Raw genomic sequence first — 18505 nt, 5'->3', positions numbered from 1 at the left:
GAAATTTGCCGCATTACTCCGCACTACCACGACTGCCCTTTTTATTTTTATTTTTATCTTACTACAATACAATTTGTGTATAGGAACTCAACATAAGCCACCTTACTGGAACAAGTCTAGGTCTAAACCCAGACAATGAAATCAAAACAATACAAATATTAACCTAATATAAGATAAAACCAAAAATTGTAATGTACTAATATAACTAAATTGTTTTTACAACTTTATGTATTTATTTAATTATTTTTTTTTCTTCTATTTTACTACAAAATATGTAACACTAATGGCCTTAGTTGTCGAAACAGAAATTTATAATTTCAAGAACAATAAAAAAAAAAAATAAAAAAATAAATATTATAAATTATATTTAGTATATTGTGATTCTAAAATATTGGGAATCTAAAATAATCAGGGTTCAATTATTTTTATTGTCTAACATGAGAATTACTCTCTGTGACACTTTTATGCGTTGGTTGTTTTTACTAAATAACATTTTAATAATATGCAGTCAGGCACCACACCCAACGGTTGTGTGACAAACGGCTGGTGGAAACCGAACGTTAGCTTTTTGTTATTTGGGTAATTCATTATTGTTACTATTATTTCTTTTTGTTTTAAAGAATTTGAGTATGGTAAGTACCTACCTACCTCTATATATAAAATGTTTCAACATAAACATTTATGAAGATATTTTTCTACTTAGAAAATGTTTTTTGTGATTTTTTTTATAAACGAACATTAGATACAAATGGCATACCTTTTCTCTGGTAAAATAAAAAAACAAAACTGAATCAAATTATAAGAAGTTAAAATTCAGATGGGAAAACCCAAATCTCATTCAAAATAAATAAAATATTTTTAAATTGAATTAGAATTGGAACGAAAAAACTAACACGTTAGTTCTTCATGGAAAAAGAACTTTTATAGGCTTTATGTGAAGCTGGTGGTATATTATAATATGATCACAAGACATATAGGTAGGTAGGTAAGTAATAACAGAATATTAACGACATTAACAGGATCGACTCAACATCGGAATGACTGAAAGTCTTGACCCTTCGCTTGGACCAAACCTTGAACAAAAAAGAAAATTCTTAACTTTTTAGTATTAAAACAAATATAACTAATATAATATTATAATGTTATCTATTATCCAAGTTGGTACCTAACTGTAACTCATTGGCATTTGATGCCGAATTGCAGTTGGTTGAAAAATCAATAGAAAAAAGGTGGGAAAGTGGATTTCGCTCTGCTGTACAGAAGGTTACAAGTGGGTTACTGTATAATGAATGGTAGTATTAAATTTGAATTCAATGATATAATATAATCATTGTATAAGAAAAACGATTCTGAGCGGTGAAAGTTTTTCAGTGTGGATAATTTTTATTATTTATATATATATTTTTTTCTTATTATTGAGCTTAAGCCTGGAAATTATATGGCCATCAACTGTTTTTTTGTTTGTTGGGGGAGAAACGGTTGGAACGGTTGGTTGAAACACGTTTGTATGTGTGGCATCAGGCAAGGATTTTTAGTTAAAAATCCCGGGTAGCCACCCATCTGGGAGCTAGCAACACCGGTCGATACGTACACTCAAGCGTGGAAATGCTTTGAGTGTACCTATCACACTGTGCCACACCACGCCACATATTTATATTGTTATTACTTATTATTAATATAGTAGCCGGTAAGTTGAATTAATATTATAAAATTACAACAAAATAACTAAAATCGTTATTCTTGGTTATTTTATATATGTAATTTCCTCCAAATTTGAACATAAAATAACTTTATGTAATTACTATAAAAAAAACCATGGTTTATATTTTTGAGATTTTTTGGTTACAGAATGACCTACTTATGTGGAACCTTGTTGTAAGTTTTCAATCCTTAGCTATTAAGTTTGAAAGAGCCTTTTATTAAATGTTCACGCTTCTTGGCCCAACAAATAAAAGATTATTGATATTAATAAATAAGCAAAACAAAAAAAATTGAAATTTTAAATGTTTAGGACAATTTAAAATTTCAATTTTTTTATGCCCAAGACAAGTCAAAATATTTTGAAAATTTTATCTAGTATAGGAATTGATAAAATAAACATATAATATAAATCTCAAGTGTCTACGGTTATTCGTTTTTGAATTACAACAAGATAAGAAAATCGCTACACGAGAAATCGAGTAAATATGGAATGTTGTAAAAATTTGTACTTCAAACGCTCATAAAAATTTAATTTGACTTTCTTATAGACATTTTTTTTTTGTAGGTAGGTAACCGTATAAGGAATCTTGTATTAGATTTTATAATTTTAGATTTAAAAAGAAAAACATTTAGGAATTTCTAACTCAAAACAATTTGCAAATTTTCGTGATTTTTAGGCCTTTTGTCAAGATTTAAATTTTAAATGCTTATAAAAAAAAAATGTGACTATGGATTTTAATATTTTTCAAATCTCATTGTAACAATATATTAAGATTCTTGTATTAAATTTTCAAGTTTTTTTACCCAACAAATAACATTTTAAATTATTGTGTATAGAAAATGCTAATGTTAACAACCAGTGAAAATATCATGTAACTACAGTCATTTACTTTAGAGTTACACAAAAAACCAAAATCGATTTTGTCGATAAACAATTTTGTGTAAAAATTACCATTTTTCCTTAATTTTTGTTATGTTTTTCTCGGCGCTTTTGAACAGTAATGGGAATATGGTATACATCCCCAATGCACCAACAATTTTCATTTTCCCATCTGAAGTTGAATATTGAACTATTATTTCGACTACTTATCGTGTACACAGACAAAAATGAAAAATGAAAAAAAAGATACACATCATTGTAAAATCGATACATTTATCGCTCAGCTCAGAATCTAAAAAATAATAATGTTCGAGTAAAAATTCTATATTTAGACTATATACTTCTTTAAATGTACATGATTCCTGAAACAAGGAAAAAATATTGGGTATGGAACAAAATAATGTAAGTTTCTAAAGTTATAGTGACTGGAATAAATAATATATGTGTGTACGAGTATACGAAAAATAAATAAATAAATATGTATTTCTGAAAATAAATAAATAAATTACAATAGATTAGTAAAAATTAATGAACAATGAGTAATTTTGGTGACAAAGAATTTACAATGAAATATTAATAAAGGATTGGTAAGCTACCAGTAGTGCCACCTGAAAGGTTATAAATGGGAAAGACCACTAGAGCAAATCTCTAGACCACTATACTAATTTTGTCCGTCTGTTTTTTGATTTTTAGGGATAGTGCGAGGGGAAAATAGTTTAATTGTAAGACTTTGGTGATTTTGAATTCATTGGTAGAGTGACATTTTCTACTTAGCTGATTGAACATTTTAATTATGTGGTCTCTACGGAGATTATATTATTTATTGCGATTGCACTATTGCAATTTGAATATATAGAAACGAAAATGTATAGAGATATATTCACTTAAATCCATCTCTCGTGGCACGATAGGGCTACAACTATCTTATACCGATAGTCGATATTGCCCAAGTAAATATTATATTGATAGGTAACTAGAAAACCATTATTTTTATATTAGACCATTGTTCGTTAAACGTGTTATATGAACGAATGAATGTTGTATGGCATTATAAAGGGTGCAATTTAATGAAATTGAAACTTTTTCAAAATATCTTGCGTTTCGTAATGACTCGTGGCCTTGTCGAGAATGGCGTGCTAAAATGGTTTAAATGTTTTTAACATGGTCGTAAAAATAAAATGTGTTAGCATTATTAAATTGTACAAAATATGTACCCATGTAGGTATAATACCTATGTACATACATATTCGCATATATATATATACATTTCCTATCGAGGGGACAATAATTAGCGTCTGTATCATATGAACAATACTAATGAATAGTTAACATAAATACATTAATATTAAAAAAAAAAAATGGGTACTTATATAAGTGTTTTCAGTGGGCAATAGATTATAATCGCTATACACCCGTTGCAGGTCATCGGGTATGGTCTCGACGGCCGACGCAAAATATGTTTATTATTTTTAGTTTATTTTCGCACCAAGTGAGCAAACACCTATGGTATTAAAAAGTGTATGGTAAAATGAGACTAACAAGTTTATAAATAGTTTTTCTCACGTCGATCGTAAACAAAATCGGAAGTATGATTCACGTTCCACAAATAATATATAATCAATTACAATAATATATTATAATATAGCGAACGAGGATCCATCGTTTCTATTGGGGGACTAAACCAGTCCTAAGGTAACGTTATCACCCTAATGTGTTAATTTAATTTTTATATTTTATACTGTACATACTTTAGTTTTAAGATTAACATTTGTATTGGGCTCGTCCCGTTTCATAAATAAATAAATAAATAATATCGCGTTATTGTTTTTATTTATTTAAGCTGAGAACCTAGGCATTTGTTTGGCCAAACCACCAACGTCCGGAAGTCCGTCGATCGGCTAATGACATCGCGATCCAAGTCCTATATGAATGCTTTGCGAAAATACTGAGATGTGGCGTCGTATGTAATTATTGAAATCAGAGGACTTAGTAGGACCACTACGCAAGATTCACAGTGACATAATGCCCAATTTCAAAACGAACCTGAGTGCCATTGATGCCAGAAGTCACGGCAGGGTATTGAGTACCCACAGATAAGATATTAAAATTTAGCCTATTATATTAAATTGTTTTTGATTTACATTATTATGGATAAAGTAGGTAATAGAAAGTAAAAAGCCGGGTATCGTGCGAAAAATTGTCATCAAATCAAAGCAAAAATATAGATAGATTATTAAAATTAAATCATAAATACTGTACTAGGTATTAGGTAAGACAATTTAAATATATATAATAATTGTTAAACTTAAGTACTGTTTAATTAACTATTTTTAGATTCTGAGCGGAGTGAGGGAGCTATTGTTTTTACAATGGTGTTAATTTTTTTTCTTTTTCTTTTTATATCCTGTATAAAAAATTTCTTCCAGAAGGAGTGTTTCAATTTCAACATATAGTACCTTATCTTTTAGCAAATTGGATCAAGATGGTACTTTAAAGAGGTCATTTTTCAATTTTCTTAATAGTTATTTAATGCTACGGGAAAAACCACCGGAAAATTACAAAAAAACGCTAAAAATGGGATTTTAATTTGTAACGCTTTGTTTATCATCATAGAAACGAATAAAAAATTATCATATTTTAATATTAATTCAACTTACATGATAAAATAAATAATAACAAAATATAAAATGTCCAGACTGACAAACCGTCTCCGCTCAGAATCGTTTTTCTTATACGATGATATTATATCATTGGATTCAAATCTAATACAACCTTTATACAATGACCCACTTGTAATCTACTGTACAGCAGAGCGACATCCACTTACCTGCTTTTTAAGACTGATAATAATTTGAATGTCATTAATTATAGAATTAGTATAATTATTATAATTTTAATTTTAGTACACAGATATTGCACAATATAATACATTGATATTTTATACAAAGAAAAAAATCAAACTAGATGTAGGTAAGTATTACAAAAACTTATTACCTACCTGGTATAAATGTTATATTTCGTAACGTATTTTATTCTTTCACGAGCTGTCAAACCACTAAATTATGTCTTTATAAATTTTAATTCTGTTAAACTTAAAATTTATTTTCATACTGCCGAAATTTTTTGACATTGCATATATTTTCATGAATATATAATATATCTATATGTTAGCAAACGTTATGCTTATACAATTTTCTTAAACTTTTATTTTTAATTGTTTGAAATTCGTCATCAAACCCTTGCATGCTAACTAAAGGTAACATTTCTAGATTGTTGACTATCGTATAAGATAAAAATAAAGTTCAAAAGCGTTCAAGGCTCAAACCATAATTTTGTCCTATCCACAAACATAAAAATATTATTTTAATGATGTATATCAGATGTTGGGTCAATATATGGTACTAATTTACAGAAATCTCAAGTAGGTAGCTACGAGTATCGGTACACAACTACATGTCTTATAAACAAGTGTCAAATGTTATGATTACAGACATTAAGCAAGAGTATTTATTGAAAATATTATAGTAAAATAAAGTATGAAAATACTACATATGGATGATATTATTATTGTAAACGATTACTTAATAGTCATATTAAATTGAATGCCATTGTATCAATGTAGCCAATAGATCTAGAATTAGATAACTTACATGGAAAGTGTTCGTTAATTTTGTGAAAAGTATGCCTACCTACTTATTAATTTTGGTTGATATGTATGGCTTATACAAATTATATTGGGATCAGGGACGGATCCAAGGAGGCCTAGGGGAGCATCCCCTTATATTATCAATGAAGGTATAGGATATTATGACAATAATGATAATAATAAATAAGCACATATTAATGCATTTTGATTTACACGTATATATTACTATATTGTAGTCACTTCGACAACTTTTCATGAAAAGATCGATTTAACGAAGTGGTTATGTCATATAATATATTTATATTATACTGTAGGGTAGTGCTGCAGTGGACCACTTATGTTCTTCTGTCCTGTATAGATTGTAGAACAGTTGTAGGCATTCATACTACGAGGGTCCTTTTTTTATATGGATGCCTTAAATACAAGATTGCAAGTAATTTTGCTATCATTTCATTGCATCGAATAACATTAAACGTGATTTCTGACTTCGGTAATAGAACAACATCAGTAATTAATTGCACCACAGTTAGCACTTAGCATTATGGTAGTTTCACTTAGTTATTTGTATCTTTTACAATCCATCATAGCAGTACAACAGTCACACTTATCAAACATGTGATGAATGATCATCCTTTTAATTTTTACTAGCTCATCTTGTATTACTAAAACTATCACTATCTTCATAGCTGCAGCATGTTATATTATGTGTATTGATTATTGAATACATTATACATTATAATATATTATATATATTTGTTTTTTTTATTGATCAACCCGTGGCAACTTAGGCCATTGGGTGGATATAATATATTAATATGTATTCATTATTTTATGTTTTTTGTATATTTTACTTTCTAGCAATTTGTTATTTTACATTTACCCTATTCACTAATGCAATTTCTTATATTATACCTACTATATGAATTAATATATAATAAACTAGTTGTCCTGCTGGCGTTGTTCGTGCCAAAGATTTGATTTTTTTTATAAATATATTTGTAAAAAGGTGGCTAAGTGAGTACCTACCACTCTGCTGTACAGTAGTTGTCGTTCATGTTTTTGTAATGGATGTGCTGATTTTTAATTCAATGATAAAATATTGTGTACGAAAAACGATTCTGTGTGGTGGCTGTATCTCAGCCAAGCATACACTCAAATAAATACCTAATCAAATTTAATAATATAAAATCAAAAACTAATAAAAATAGAAATTATTTCATGGCTAAAATATATAAACAGCGTTACTTCCCTGTATACTTTTTTTTTGTTTAAGATAGAAAAACTTTTAAGGAATATTCTATTAAATTTTCAAATATTAGCCATAAAAAATTTTTCTATGGATTTTCAACTGAAAAAGAATTTGCAAATTTTCAGATTTTGACGAGCTTAGTTAAATTTAACTTCAGACAATCATAAAAATTTATTGTGGAATTACAATAAACTTTTTTTTGAAACTACACTATTAACGACTTAATTGGAACCTTGTATTACATTTTCATATTTTTTGTTAAAGAAAAAAAATTATTCAACAAGAATAATTGAAAAAAAAACTAAAAATTCGGAATATTTCTCATGGCCATAAATAGTTACAAAAAAGAGTCAAAATATTTTGAAAATGTTTATTTTAATAATCGTTGAAAATTAAAAGTTATTAATTATCGAGTTACACCAAAAAAATGAGAAAAAACCGATTTTGCGTAACAATTCCCATTTTTCTGATTTTATTTTTATATTTCCCCACACTTTTGAAAACTACTGGGAGTTTTTTAATTTTGACATCTCTAATACAACAACTAAATTCACTTTTCTATCAGATGTAGAAAATCTGAGATTTTTCCCGTACCTAAAACGTTCACGTAAGACAGAAATAAAAGTGACTAAGTGGAAGTGTATCTCTGCTGTACAGTAGGTTACAAGTAGATCACTGTAATGGATGGTGTTAAATTTGAATTCAATAATATGAAATCATTGCATACGAAAAACAATTTATGCGAAGATGGTTTGCCAGCCTATAATATTAATAAGTACCTATATTTTATGATAATATTATTGTGATTAAAGTAATTTATTTTACTATTATAGGCATTAGTATTTAGTACAGTAGTTGTACGAGTATTTGTTAATTTACGGGTGAATACTCAATGTCTAGCTTCAACAGCTCGTAAAAAATTAATTTGACTTTCCGGTAAACTTATTTTTTTGTTGAATGTAGGAAAACTGAAGTTGAATCTTATATTACATTTTCAAAGCTTAGATATAAATAGAACATTTTTTATTAATTTCTAACTCCAAATAATCAGCCAATATTTTCGTGATTTTTATGAATTATGTCAAAATGTCAACTTCAGACGCTCATAAAATATTATTGCGTATTTATTACACTCAACTTTTTTTTACTTCCACCAACATCTACTTATGAGGAACGTTTTATTACGTTTTTTGACTAACCGAACAATTTTGAATCAACAATGGTTAAAAAATATCGAATTGTATAGGTAGATATAAAGTGGCGTACCCAGAAAATTTGTATGGGGGGGGGGGGCTAAGTATACAAATTCAATATGTCTTTTATACATATTTTTTATTTTTTTTATTAATCTTGATAAATTTTTAAGGTCAACACAGTCAATAGGGGGGGGGGGGGGCTATAGCTTCTGTAGATATAACATTAGAACTGAACACTTAAGCTTGATGTTATAAGTCTCATAAATATTAATACCATAATAATGTACTAATAATTCATACATTTATACTGTATTTTTTTTTTACCATCGTGTAATAGCATTTCGCTTGGAGGCGTGCGGTAACAACCACTACCGCGTTATGACTCAGGCGGTCAGTAGGTGCGCATAGCTTTAGCCTACGGGCGATGGGTAGGTACATCGTAAATAATTTAATAATATTCATTTGTAGAGTTGATAATAAGGTAAATGATAATTATTCTTCAGATGTAATTATCCATTATACCTAAATAGTCTTAACTGGTTTTCGATTTCTCTCGATGAGTCTGTTTAATTAATTTACGTTAGCACGTTTTGTACACTTATGCCTACTCGCTATCATCAATAGAAGCCAAACAATTACAAACAATTATAATTTTTTATTTCGCCTTTTAAGTGAAATCATTGATTATAAGTACTAGTATTTATAATCAATGAGGTAATAGTTATAGTTAGATAATAGGTACTCTGTATAAAAATTTAGATGCGTGTCTACAAAGATCAATGTTAATATTTTGATACGTAACCAGTTACACCAAAATGTACCTATATAAATATATAATACCATATTATAAACATTATAGGTGTATAGGAGGTATATCGTGTATAGATGATATATTATGTATACACAGTTTTTATTTCTGAAATATACATATATGCAACTTTATAAATTATTTGGTTTAAACTTTAAATTGTATTTGCAACGATTATGGAAGCCACTGTAAATTGGTTTTGCTAAATTTTTATACAATTATTAATGTAAAATATAATATATTAAGTACTTAATATATTGCTGTTACAAACATTTGTGCTCTAAAGACATCAAAATATCTATAATTTAAACTAAACACATTCTAAAAACACAATTTTCATATGACTGTATTATTACGTTTCAAATGCATTTTTTAAAAGGATATGGTTAATCTTTTCTCATTTTTATTATGTCATAAATCTTAAAACGACGGTTGAGCTGAATAAAGTAATGAATTAACACCGTATTATGTAATATTCGCAATGTTATTTTTACTACAGATACAAAATAATAATAAATGTAACAATATTATTGTGGTTTAAAATGAATTTGTGTTAAAAATACATTTTAATTTATTAAAAATAATAAAAAGTAAACGGCTCATAAATTATGCATGCTAATAGTGATAATAGTAATAATATTGACTATTATACCTAAATTAAATTATTATGGTATAAATCTGTGTATTTATACTTACTATATATATATATACTTATTGAGTTATAGAATTGCAGGTAGCACAAAACTTGATGCTTATATTTTCTTTACAAAATATTTTTTGTAGTTTATTGGAAATTAATAAAAGTGAACATTAAAATTCAAGAAAAAGATTAATTAAACAATTGAAATTGTTTATGTTCTTTTATTAGATAGGATTTATCCATTTTTTTTTTTATAAACATATACTATGTATTTAGACCAAAGATAAATTATTTGAGTAAAATATAACATTCCTAATATAAAATTGGATAAATCGTATTTTTGAATTATTAAATATTATTTTATTTTTATAATAACCACAAAAAACAAAAACGTAATATTTAAAAGCACAAAAATAATAATTTTTTTTATGCCCTAAGGCCTAGTCTTAATACTACATATTATATACATATTGAATTTAGGAATCATTATAACTTTTATTAGCACTGCCGCTGTGTGAAAACCCAGAGGTAGTGGTCATTTTTGTCGACTCACTGTGATACATTGAACCTCTGAACTTTTTCCGTAAATTCATAATAACTTTGCTCTTGGCCACAAATATAATAAATATCATCACTCCTTGTAGTGCGTTAATTTCATCTAAAATAACCCATAATATGATCCATTGATTTTGGAATAATTTAGATATCATCTCAAATGACCATGGGATTCCCATAACCAGAAATAGTTTAATGCTCATTACAAATCTGTCAAAAAACAAAAAAATTAAAAGTTATTTTTAGGAAAATGAAAATACTTTATACAATTTTTGACCAATAAATCAAAATTTCTTTAGAAAACTTAAATTAACTAGTGGAGAAGACAGAAATTACTAACTTTAAATTGATCAAACTTTTAGATTAATGAGTAATTACATGTTTTCCATATAATATTTCGTACTATAGTTCAAGTTAAAAATTTTTCATTATCTTCATATTTTTAGACACATATCACCTATTTTTTTGACTTGAATCACAGAGATTAATGTTAACAGCATTGTAAATTAATTTAAGTGTCCCTACATTAAGTATTAAATGACACAGTTGGGCGCATACTGCGAATACATTTTAAAGGCAACTAGTTTATTATAGATGGGTATTAACTACAATAAATAAAATTAACAAATTAATTACTACTCGACGTACGCCAAGATTTTAACTATACCTATTTATAGTGAAGGAGTTTTAAATAATAATTATGTAAGCTCTAAATTATCAAAAGTAGTTAACAGACTATATATGGTATCTATACCTAATGTAGGTAGGTATGTGCTTTATGTGAATGAGTAGTAATTAATAGTACGGTAGTAACCTACTGTATACTTACTTCTCTTTGTCAACAAGAAATCTTTGTGTTTTTGAATCATCGGTTCGTTTGAATTTATTAAGTTCAGATTTAATTCTGGAACAATGATAAGCAGTTAGCGAGAACAAAATTAAATTGGCAGTCAGCATAACAGACACGGGTATTACGAAGAAAATCAAGATTCCGTAGCCAGTGGGTTCTGGAAAAATATTAAATATAAATTAATAATTATATATATTATTATATGGTTATAAAACCATGTAATATACAAATTTAATATAGAAAACCAGTGGCGCCGTCGCGCCGATGTCCATTCAAAGTTATATTGCAAAATGTTAAAATTTATACAAGCACCTATATACCGTCGATTGATTATTATTTTTTCCCTTTTATGAATCCAACAAAAACTTTTTCACAACCATAAAAATAAGTAAAAATATAAACGTTACTAATTGCAAATTAAATATTTAAATAACAAATATTTTTTAATCAAAACTAAATTAATATTTTAAAATTGTAGGTAACAATGTAGGTACCAGGTACCTACTTTGAAAAATAATCTGTTACTTATTATGGTTGTATGTATTTGTGTTTTGTGGAAGTAAATAGATAATAACTAATAAGTAATATCGTCGTGTATTACTATTAAAATTATACCAACAATTATTATCTCCAAGCAAAAAATTTAAAACAAGCCGTTAATACTAGATTGTATATAGTTAGCACAACCATTCATCACCCACCAGGGGCGTATTTACGGAGGCGGATATGAGAACAAATTCGCCTCCATGGCTCTTTAAAATGTGTATTATTATATTATAATTATTACATCGTAATCTGTAAGCTAAAATTCTGGTCATCCGCCCCCTACAAAAATACTAAATACGCCACTGGCACCCACTCAAAACATGTAGGTATAGCGGCCGCTGTTGCTAGGGTTCGGCGCCATTGTAGAGAACGAACCGAACGATTAAGGTAACAAAGATTTGTTTGAATAAAAGAACTACCAAATGCATTTTTATAAGAGTTAGTTAATTAGTATAAAATATATTGAAAATTAAATTAAACAATTATTTTTATTTTGAGTTTAAAAGTTAGGTTACTGCAGTTTTACATCTCAGTGCATTGCCATGCAGTGGTGTAGCATTTAAAATTGTTCACAGGAACAGATAATTGGCTTAAGATATTGATACAAAATAATTTAAAACAGCATTTTATTTTTAAAACTTTGTTTCAATTCTGAGAAAATTTAATAATACTTAAATAGTGTCATTCAAATTTTGGTCACTGAATGCATATAAAATGTCCACGCTTAATAACGTGTCTTAGCGTCTAGAAAATAAATTTTATTGGTTTTTTAATTTTTACTATTTTTAGAGGGGAATCACATTTGCGTTTACCTGGAACGATTCAGTTCTTATGCAAACTGATTAGAGTTATTTAGAAAGAGTTGTGTTGTATTCTATTTTCTAAATAATTTTGTATTTAAAACAATATGTATTCGTAAAATAATAGTTGCTAAATTTCTATTGTTATTTTTTTTCACGAAAAATTTTTAATAACATACTTTGTCCAACAGAAATATAAAGTATATAATATTTCTTTAATAGCTTAAAGAAAAAGTTTAAGCATTTTATTTAGCATAATATTTATGCAGTATGACATATCGGCATAATATAACAGAAAAACTTGTTTCAAAATAAATTCTTAAAAACACATTATTATGTATAATGTAGGTAAATTTTTTTATAGCTTATGATTAATGCATATTATGGTGATTTTATTCTGGGCACGGTCCAAATCCTTCCTCAACAGTCAACAGTATTAAATGGTACAAATGTATAATTTATTGGCCAATAAATAAACATTACAATATACAGGACGTGCCATGAGAATATACCAATTAACCTTAGAGGGGGACTCGCCGCCCGGACAAAAACCTGTTTTTTGCCGTTTTACCTATAAACTAAAAAATACATAAAAAATCAAGGGATTAATGATATTACCTAACTCAGGAGATATCGCAATGTATAAATCCTCACGGGACATCCTGTATATACTGATCATATAAATACAATTTTCAGAAATATTTTAAGATGATTCACTAGCGCAATGTACTGTGGTTTATTATGCAAATACCTACTTGTATAAACCCGCCCACCCGAGTTCATACAATATGATGGTTAACAGATGAAGGTATACTAAATCAACATTATGTTCCAAACATTAACCATTTAGGTACACGTTTTTAATGTAGATATATATCTTATGGTTTAAATGAAATATACAGTATTCTAGTTTATTACAAATGATTACATTATATTGTGGTCATATGACATTAACATGTACCTACACCGATTTAAAATTTACAATATTTAATCTGAGAAAATAAAAATATTGAAATTAATTAACTTAAAAATAATTATGTGAACTTACTGAAAAACCAGCAACTACGGTGACCAATATCGGGTGCGAATTTCAGTAGCGTTTCGTGTTGTGAATGTTGAAATAAATATCCAGTACATACGCAAACAATTGAAAATCCCCAACAGTAAATATGGTACATGATGGTACGTACTGATATTGATCTATGTCTGTTTATTGAATTGTTGTACCTAAATTAAAAATGTGTTGAAAATATTATATGCAGTTGTATGAACTGTTATATTTTGTACCTACTTTTAGATTTAAGAAGCAGCACCTTATATTATAATACTATATAAACCATATTGAAATCGAAATAAAATATTTTGATTTTATAATTTGATGAACTTTATAATTTTATTTTTATTTTTTGTTTTGTTACACAATATCGATAAGATCTTTTCTCGATAAATTCTTTTTCTTAAAAATTTCAATTTTGATATTATTACTATTGATTTCATAGAGGAATTTCATTGATGTCTTTAATTGAATAATAAACTACCAAATAGCAATAGGTAAGTAATATAATAAATATGCTATACGCATAATTAACTATAATATTTAATAACATACATTAATATACTCCATGCTATAGATACTATGTAGGTACCTATTCAATTATAATACCTATTATTCATGACTAGTTTCTTTTGTTGTTACGTTACTGAAGATTAGGAATTTCTCACACGACTTTAATATAATAATTTATATTGATATATATATATATACCTTTTTCGATTATTATTTATTCCAAACGATTACATACTTATTTGACTAGGGGCGGTTCTTGAAAAGTTCAGGGGGAGGAGCGAAAATATTTTGCATTAATCTATACATATCTTAATTTTTTTTTTTTTACTGTCGATAGTAGGACCATGATCAGTAATTATATACCTACTTATATTAACTTTTATTATATATTTTACATATATAGGTATGGTATGAAATAATTTTTATTTATAGCTTATCAATGTTTGACGTTTTGATGAATATTAGATTTACTTCAAATTTACACATATGCACATGCTATGGAGTGGGGCCACCCATCGCCCTCCACCTCAAGCATAAAACTGACACTGGTTATGATAGTAGAAAGAGTTCAAGGTATAATAAATATTAAATTTATTTTATGAAAAGTTGTACACTATAACAATAATATTATGTAGCTCGCAAATATGCAGCAATGGTACCATTTATGTTACCACTCTAGTACTCTACAATCTTAAACTTAAAGAATTATGGTGATATCAAACGATTTATAATTATTATCCCGTACCCAAATAATTCTAATAGAAAATTACAAGTTATATACTAAGTTATTACTTATAAGTTTAATTATAATTACCTGCCTACTTCTTTGTAGCTTGGAAGATTTTAACACCACATAAATATACACATTATTATTTTCCACATTTTTTTACCATATTATGTAAGAATATAATTTACATACCTTAACATCCAGTAAATATCGAAGCATATTACGTTTAACCAGCAAAATGACGTCAGAAATGCAAATAATGTAAAATAACCTAAAATTACACTCTAAATTAATTAAAAATACATAAACAAACAAAATAATAATTAATAGTAAATATTATAATATGGAAGCCAAAACATGTGTAAAGACAAAATGTGTAACATAAGACAAATAATAATGGCAATATTTCTATTTATTATTGTTTAGTTTTTAGATGCATAGACAATTAGTTGCATGAAGTTTCCCTCTCCTCACATTGCCATTTTGACTTTAAACCTTCACCAATATTTTGGGACTTATTTGGATCTAATTGGAACTTAGTTTTCTTAATTGGGAACTTCATACATTTTCCGGTACATTTTTTTTTCCGTTGACGCATTTTGATTATAATTTATTAATTCTAACTATCTTGATATATTATAGTCTAACCCGGGGGAATCCACTAGTCCACTCTCCAACCTTTATTTAAAGTGGGCAGAATCTGAAATTCCCTTCGGAATCGCCGACCAATGCTGGTTATAGAGGGATAGAAAGTAAAAGAAATTTAAGAAAGATAAAAATAATTGTATTGATGTGAAAACATATATATAGGTACTCGCCACCTACCAGAAAATGTATGGCTGTAGTAATTTCGTGTAAACGAACAAAACAAACGCAAGTTGCTATCGTCTAATCTCAGAAACAACTTGAATGATTTCAATAAAAGTTACATCAATACATTTCTCAAGACTAGAGATATTTATTGTAGTTTTGTGTGTCACAGGACGTTCAGATCGGGATTTTGGACCAGACAAAAAATACATCTTATTTGATGTATAAATACATGAGTTTCATAGGTATTATATTCGTAAATTAAGTTAGGACAAGAAAATTAAATTTTATTTTGCTTAAGTCAACATTTTTACTATAAAATTTAATATTTTATACAATATTATAATATTTTATAACCCGACTGGCCAATCCTCAAAATAACTATTCGCAATATAATATGATAGCACATAATTTGTTTTGACAGTGCATCATTAATTTAAATACCCAGATAATAGTTCCAAAATAAATTAAATTCTTAAAAAAATAGTTTTTTTGGAATATGAGCCTAGGAAGGGCCGTCATTTATTGGCAATTTTTCAATTAACCTGTTACTTAGCCGGATTTTGTTGGATACTGTTGGATTTTGTAAAATGATTTCTATAATAAATTGGAGTCTACGACAAAATATTCCACATAAATATTAATTTAAAAATTAAAATTTTAATCAACTATTAAAGTTGCGATCAGAATATTCACAATTCATCTAAAGTGATTATGTTTTTTTATTATTTTGATAATGGTATCATAAATGTCATATATTTGTGTATTGTAATATGACCGTTTTTACTTTGTTTATTTATTTTAAAATTATTTAGAACTTTAAATTTTAGAATTTGTTCAAACGATGTCTGCATGAAGCTAAAGCTGACCAAAAAAACAGCTGAAGAAACTCAAAAATAAGGAAAAATTATATAAATGTTGATGAGCGATTAAACGAATTTATAACAAGTATTATGATATAACTAATAAAGACAAATATATTTAATAAATTGAGAATAATTTGGGTTATACTTAAAAGCGGCTATTTTTTTTTTGTACATCTGAAAAAATATATTTTAATACTTATCAATAATATTTTTTTTTTTGCATACTATGTATAATATTATATGAAAAGTCTACATTTTTTTGGAAAATGTAAAACCAATTAGTTAATTACCTACGAAATAATATATAAAATGTGTTTTTTGGTAGACATTATTTACATAGAATGTTATTGCTACCTATAAACAATTATAGTATAAATAATTAAAAATATAATTCAGCTAAAAAAGAAAAATGCTAGATTATACTTAGTCAAGGATACCTACCTATAATAACCGGAATATTTTGACGTGTCCACCCCAAGTAAGCATTAAAATAATTGCCCATCCAATACTCCTAATAAAAAGAGTGCTTTCAACCCCATTGAGATATTCTGGCACATCGTAACATTTTAATACATACTTGCACGCGACGACCGACAGTTATTATAATTTATAATAATAACTGTAGTACGGGGACGGTCACGGTGTACATATAACTTTTATTACGGATGCTGATGAATTTTTAGTCTCAGACAATACTTTCCCACATAAAAATACGTAATAGGAATAATTCAGTAAGCTAATTTTTATGTTTTAGGTGATTTTTTAACACTATTTTCCACCATCTGCGTGAATAAATCCATTAGAGAGGTGCGTTTGGTTGGGTTTTGAGGTGTTCGATGAGTTATGTTGTATAATTTTGGCTTAAAACAATAATTAAAAGTTTGCCTTTAGGTTGTGCCAAAAATATTATTTTTATTTTAGGGATTTGCAATTTTTTATTTTAGGGTACTAAAGTTTGAAAAAACTATTAATTTGTTACAAATCTGAGTGAACATAATGCTATACCATAGGTACTAATAAATTAAATTGATATAAAAATCCAAGGTTAAAAATGCCAACCGATTTGACAAAAACTGAAACTAAAAAAAAATAAATAAATAATAATTATTATTCAATTATCTGAATATAACTGTGAAAATATGTTTACAATATAAAATTTATATTTTATAAACAAATCTACTCCTTATACGCATATTATAATGTATAAAGTATTATTGACACTTGGCAATCAATCAAAAAAAAAAATGAAATATTTTTCAAGTATATTTTTAGTTTGAATATAACTAAATATTAAATAATTTATTTTTCGAAATCATTCATAAACTTATAATTTATAAAAATAACGATATAATTAGTTATTTATTTATTTAATATTAATAATAGGCGTTAGCCCAGTTTACAAAAAAATAATAACAATAATTATAAGTTATAAAAACATTGCATAAAATATAACCTTAAAATAATATAGTTATAATATAGTAATATAATAATACATTTTAGATAGTAAAAGTTGGTACTAAAATTATGATAACTGATGGTTAAGATTTTTTTTTTTTTTTTATTTTACAAATGCACATACACAATCTATACATTTTGCATAATAAACGTATAAGATAAGAGTTTAAAAAAAAACATGGATTGCTTGAAGAAGAAGCCACCCATTA

At 27.0% G+C, this 18505-nt stretch overlaps 1 protein-coding gene across 3 annotated transcripts in view; it reads right to left on the bottom strand.

The window, feature by feature from the left end:
• Positions 1–10526: 10526 nt before the first annotated feature.
• Positions 10527–18505, bottom strand: part of LOC100165799 (probable G-protein coupled receptor Mth-like 3) — a 27775-nt gene continuing 19796 nt past the window's right edge. For 2 of the 3 annotated variants that reach the window (XM_016801802.2, XM_016801801.2), the window contains exons 5-9: positions 15358–15436; positions 15253–15270; positions 13920–14098; positions 11505–11682; positions 10527–10885 (exon numbers count right to left, since the gene is read on the bottom strand). In XM_016801802.2, coding sequence (XP_016657291.1) covers positions 10597–10885; positions 11505–11682; positions 13920–14098; positions 15253–15270; positions 15358–15436 — 743 coding nt within the window. In that variant the 3' untranslated portion in view covers positions 10527–10596. The remainder of the gene's footprint in view (positions 10886–11504; positions 11683–13919; positions 14099–15252; positions 15271–15357; positions 15437–18505) is intronic. The other variant, XM_001946415.5, reaches the window with a different exon arrangement.

This window comes from Acyrthosiphon pisum, chromosome X (assembly GCF_005508785.2).
Source record: "Acyrthosiphon pisum isolate AL4f chromosome X, pea_aphid_22Mar2018_4r6ur, whole genome shotgun sequence".
NCBI classification, from domain to species: Eukaryota; Metazoa; Arthropoda; class Insecta; order Hemiptera; family Aphididae; genus Acyrthosiphon; species Acyrthosiphon pisum.
Note: the sequence above shows the minus strand (reverse complement) of the source record. Positions and strands in the feature narration are given on the sequence as shown.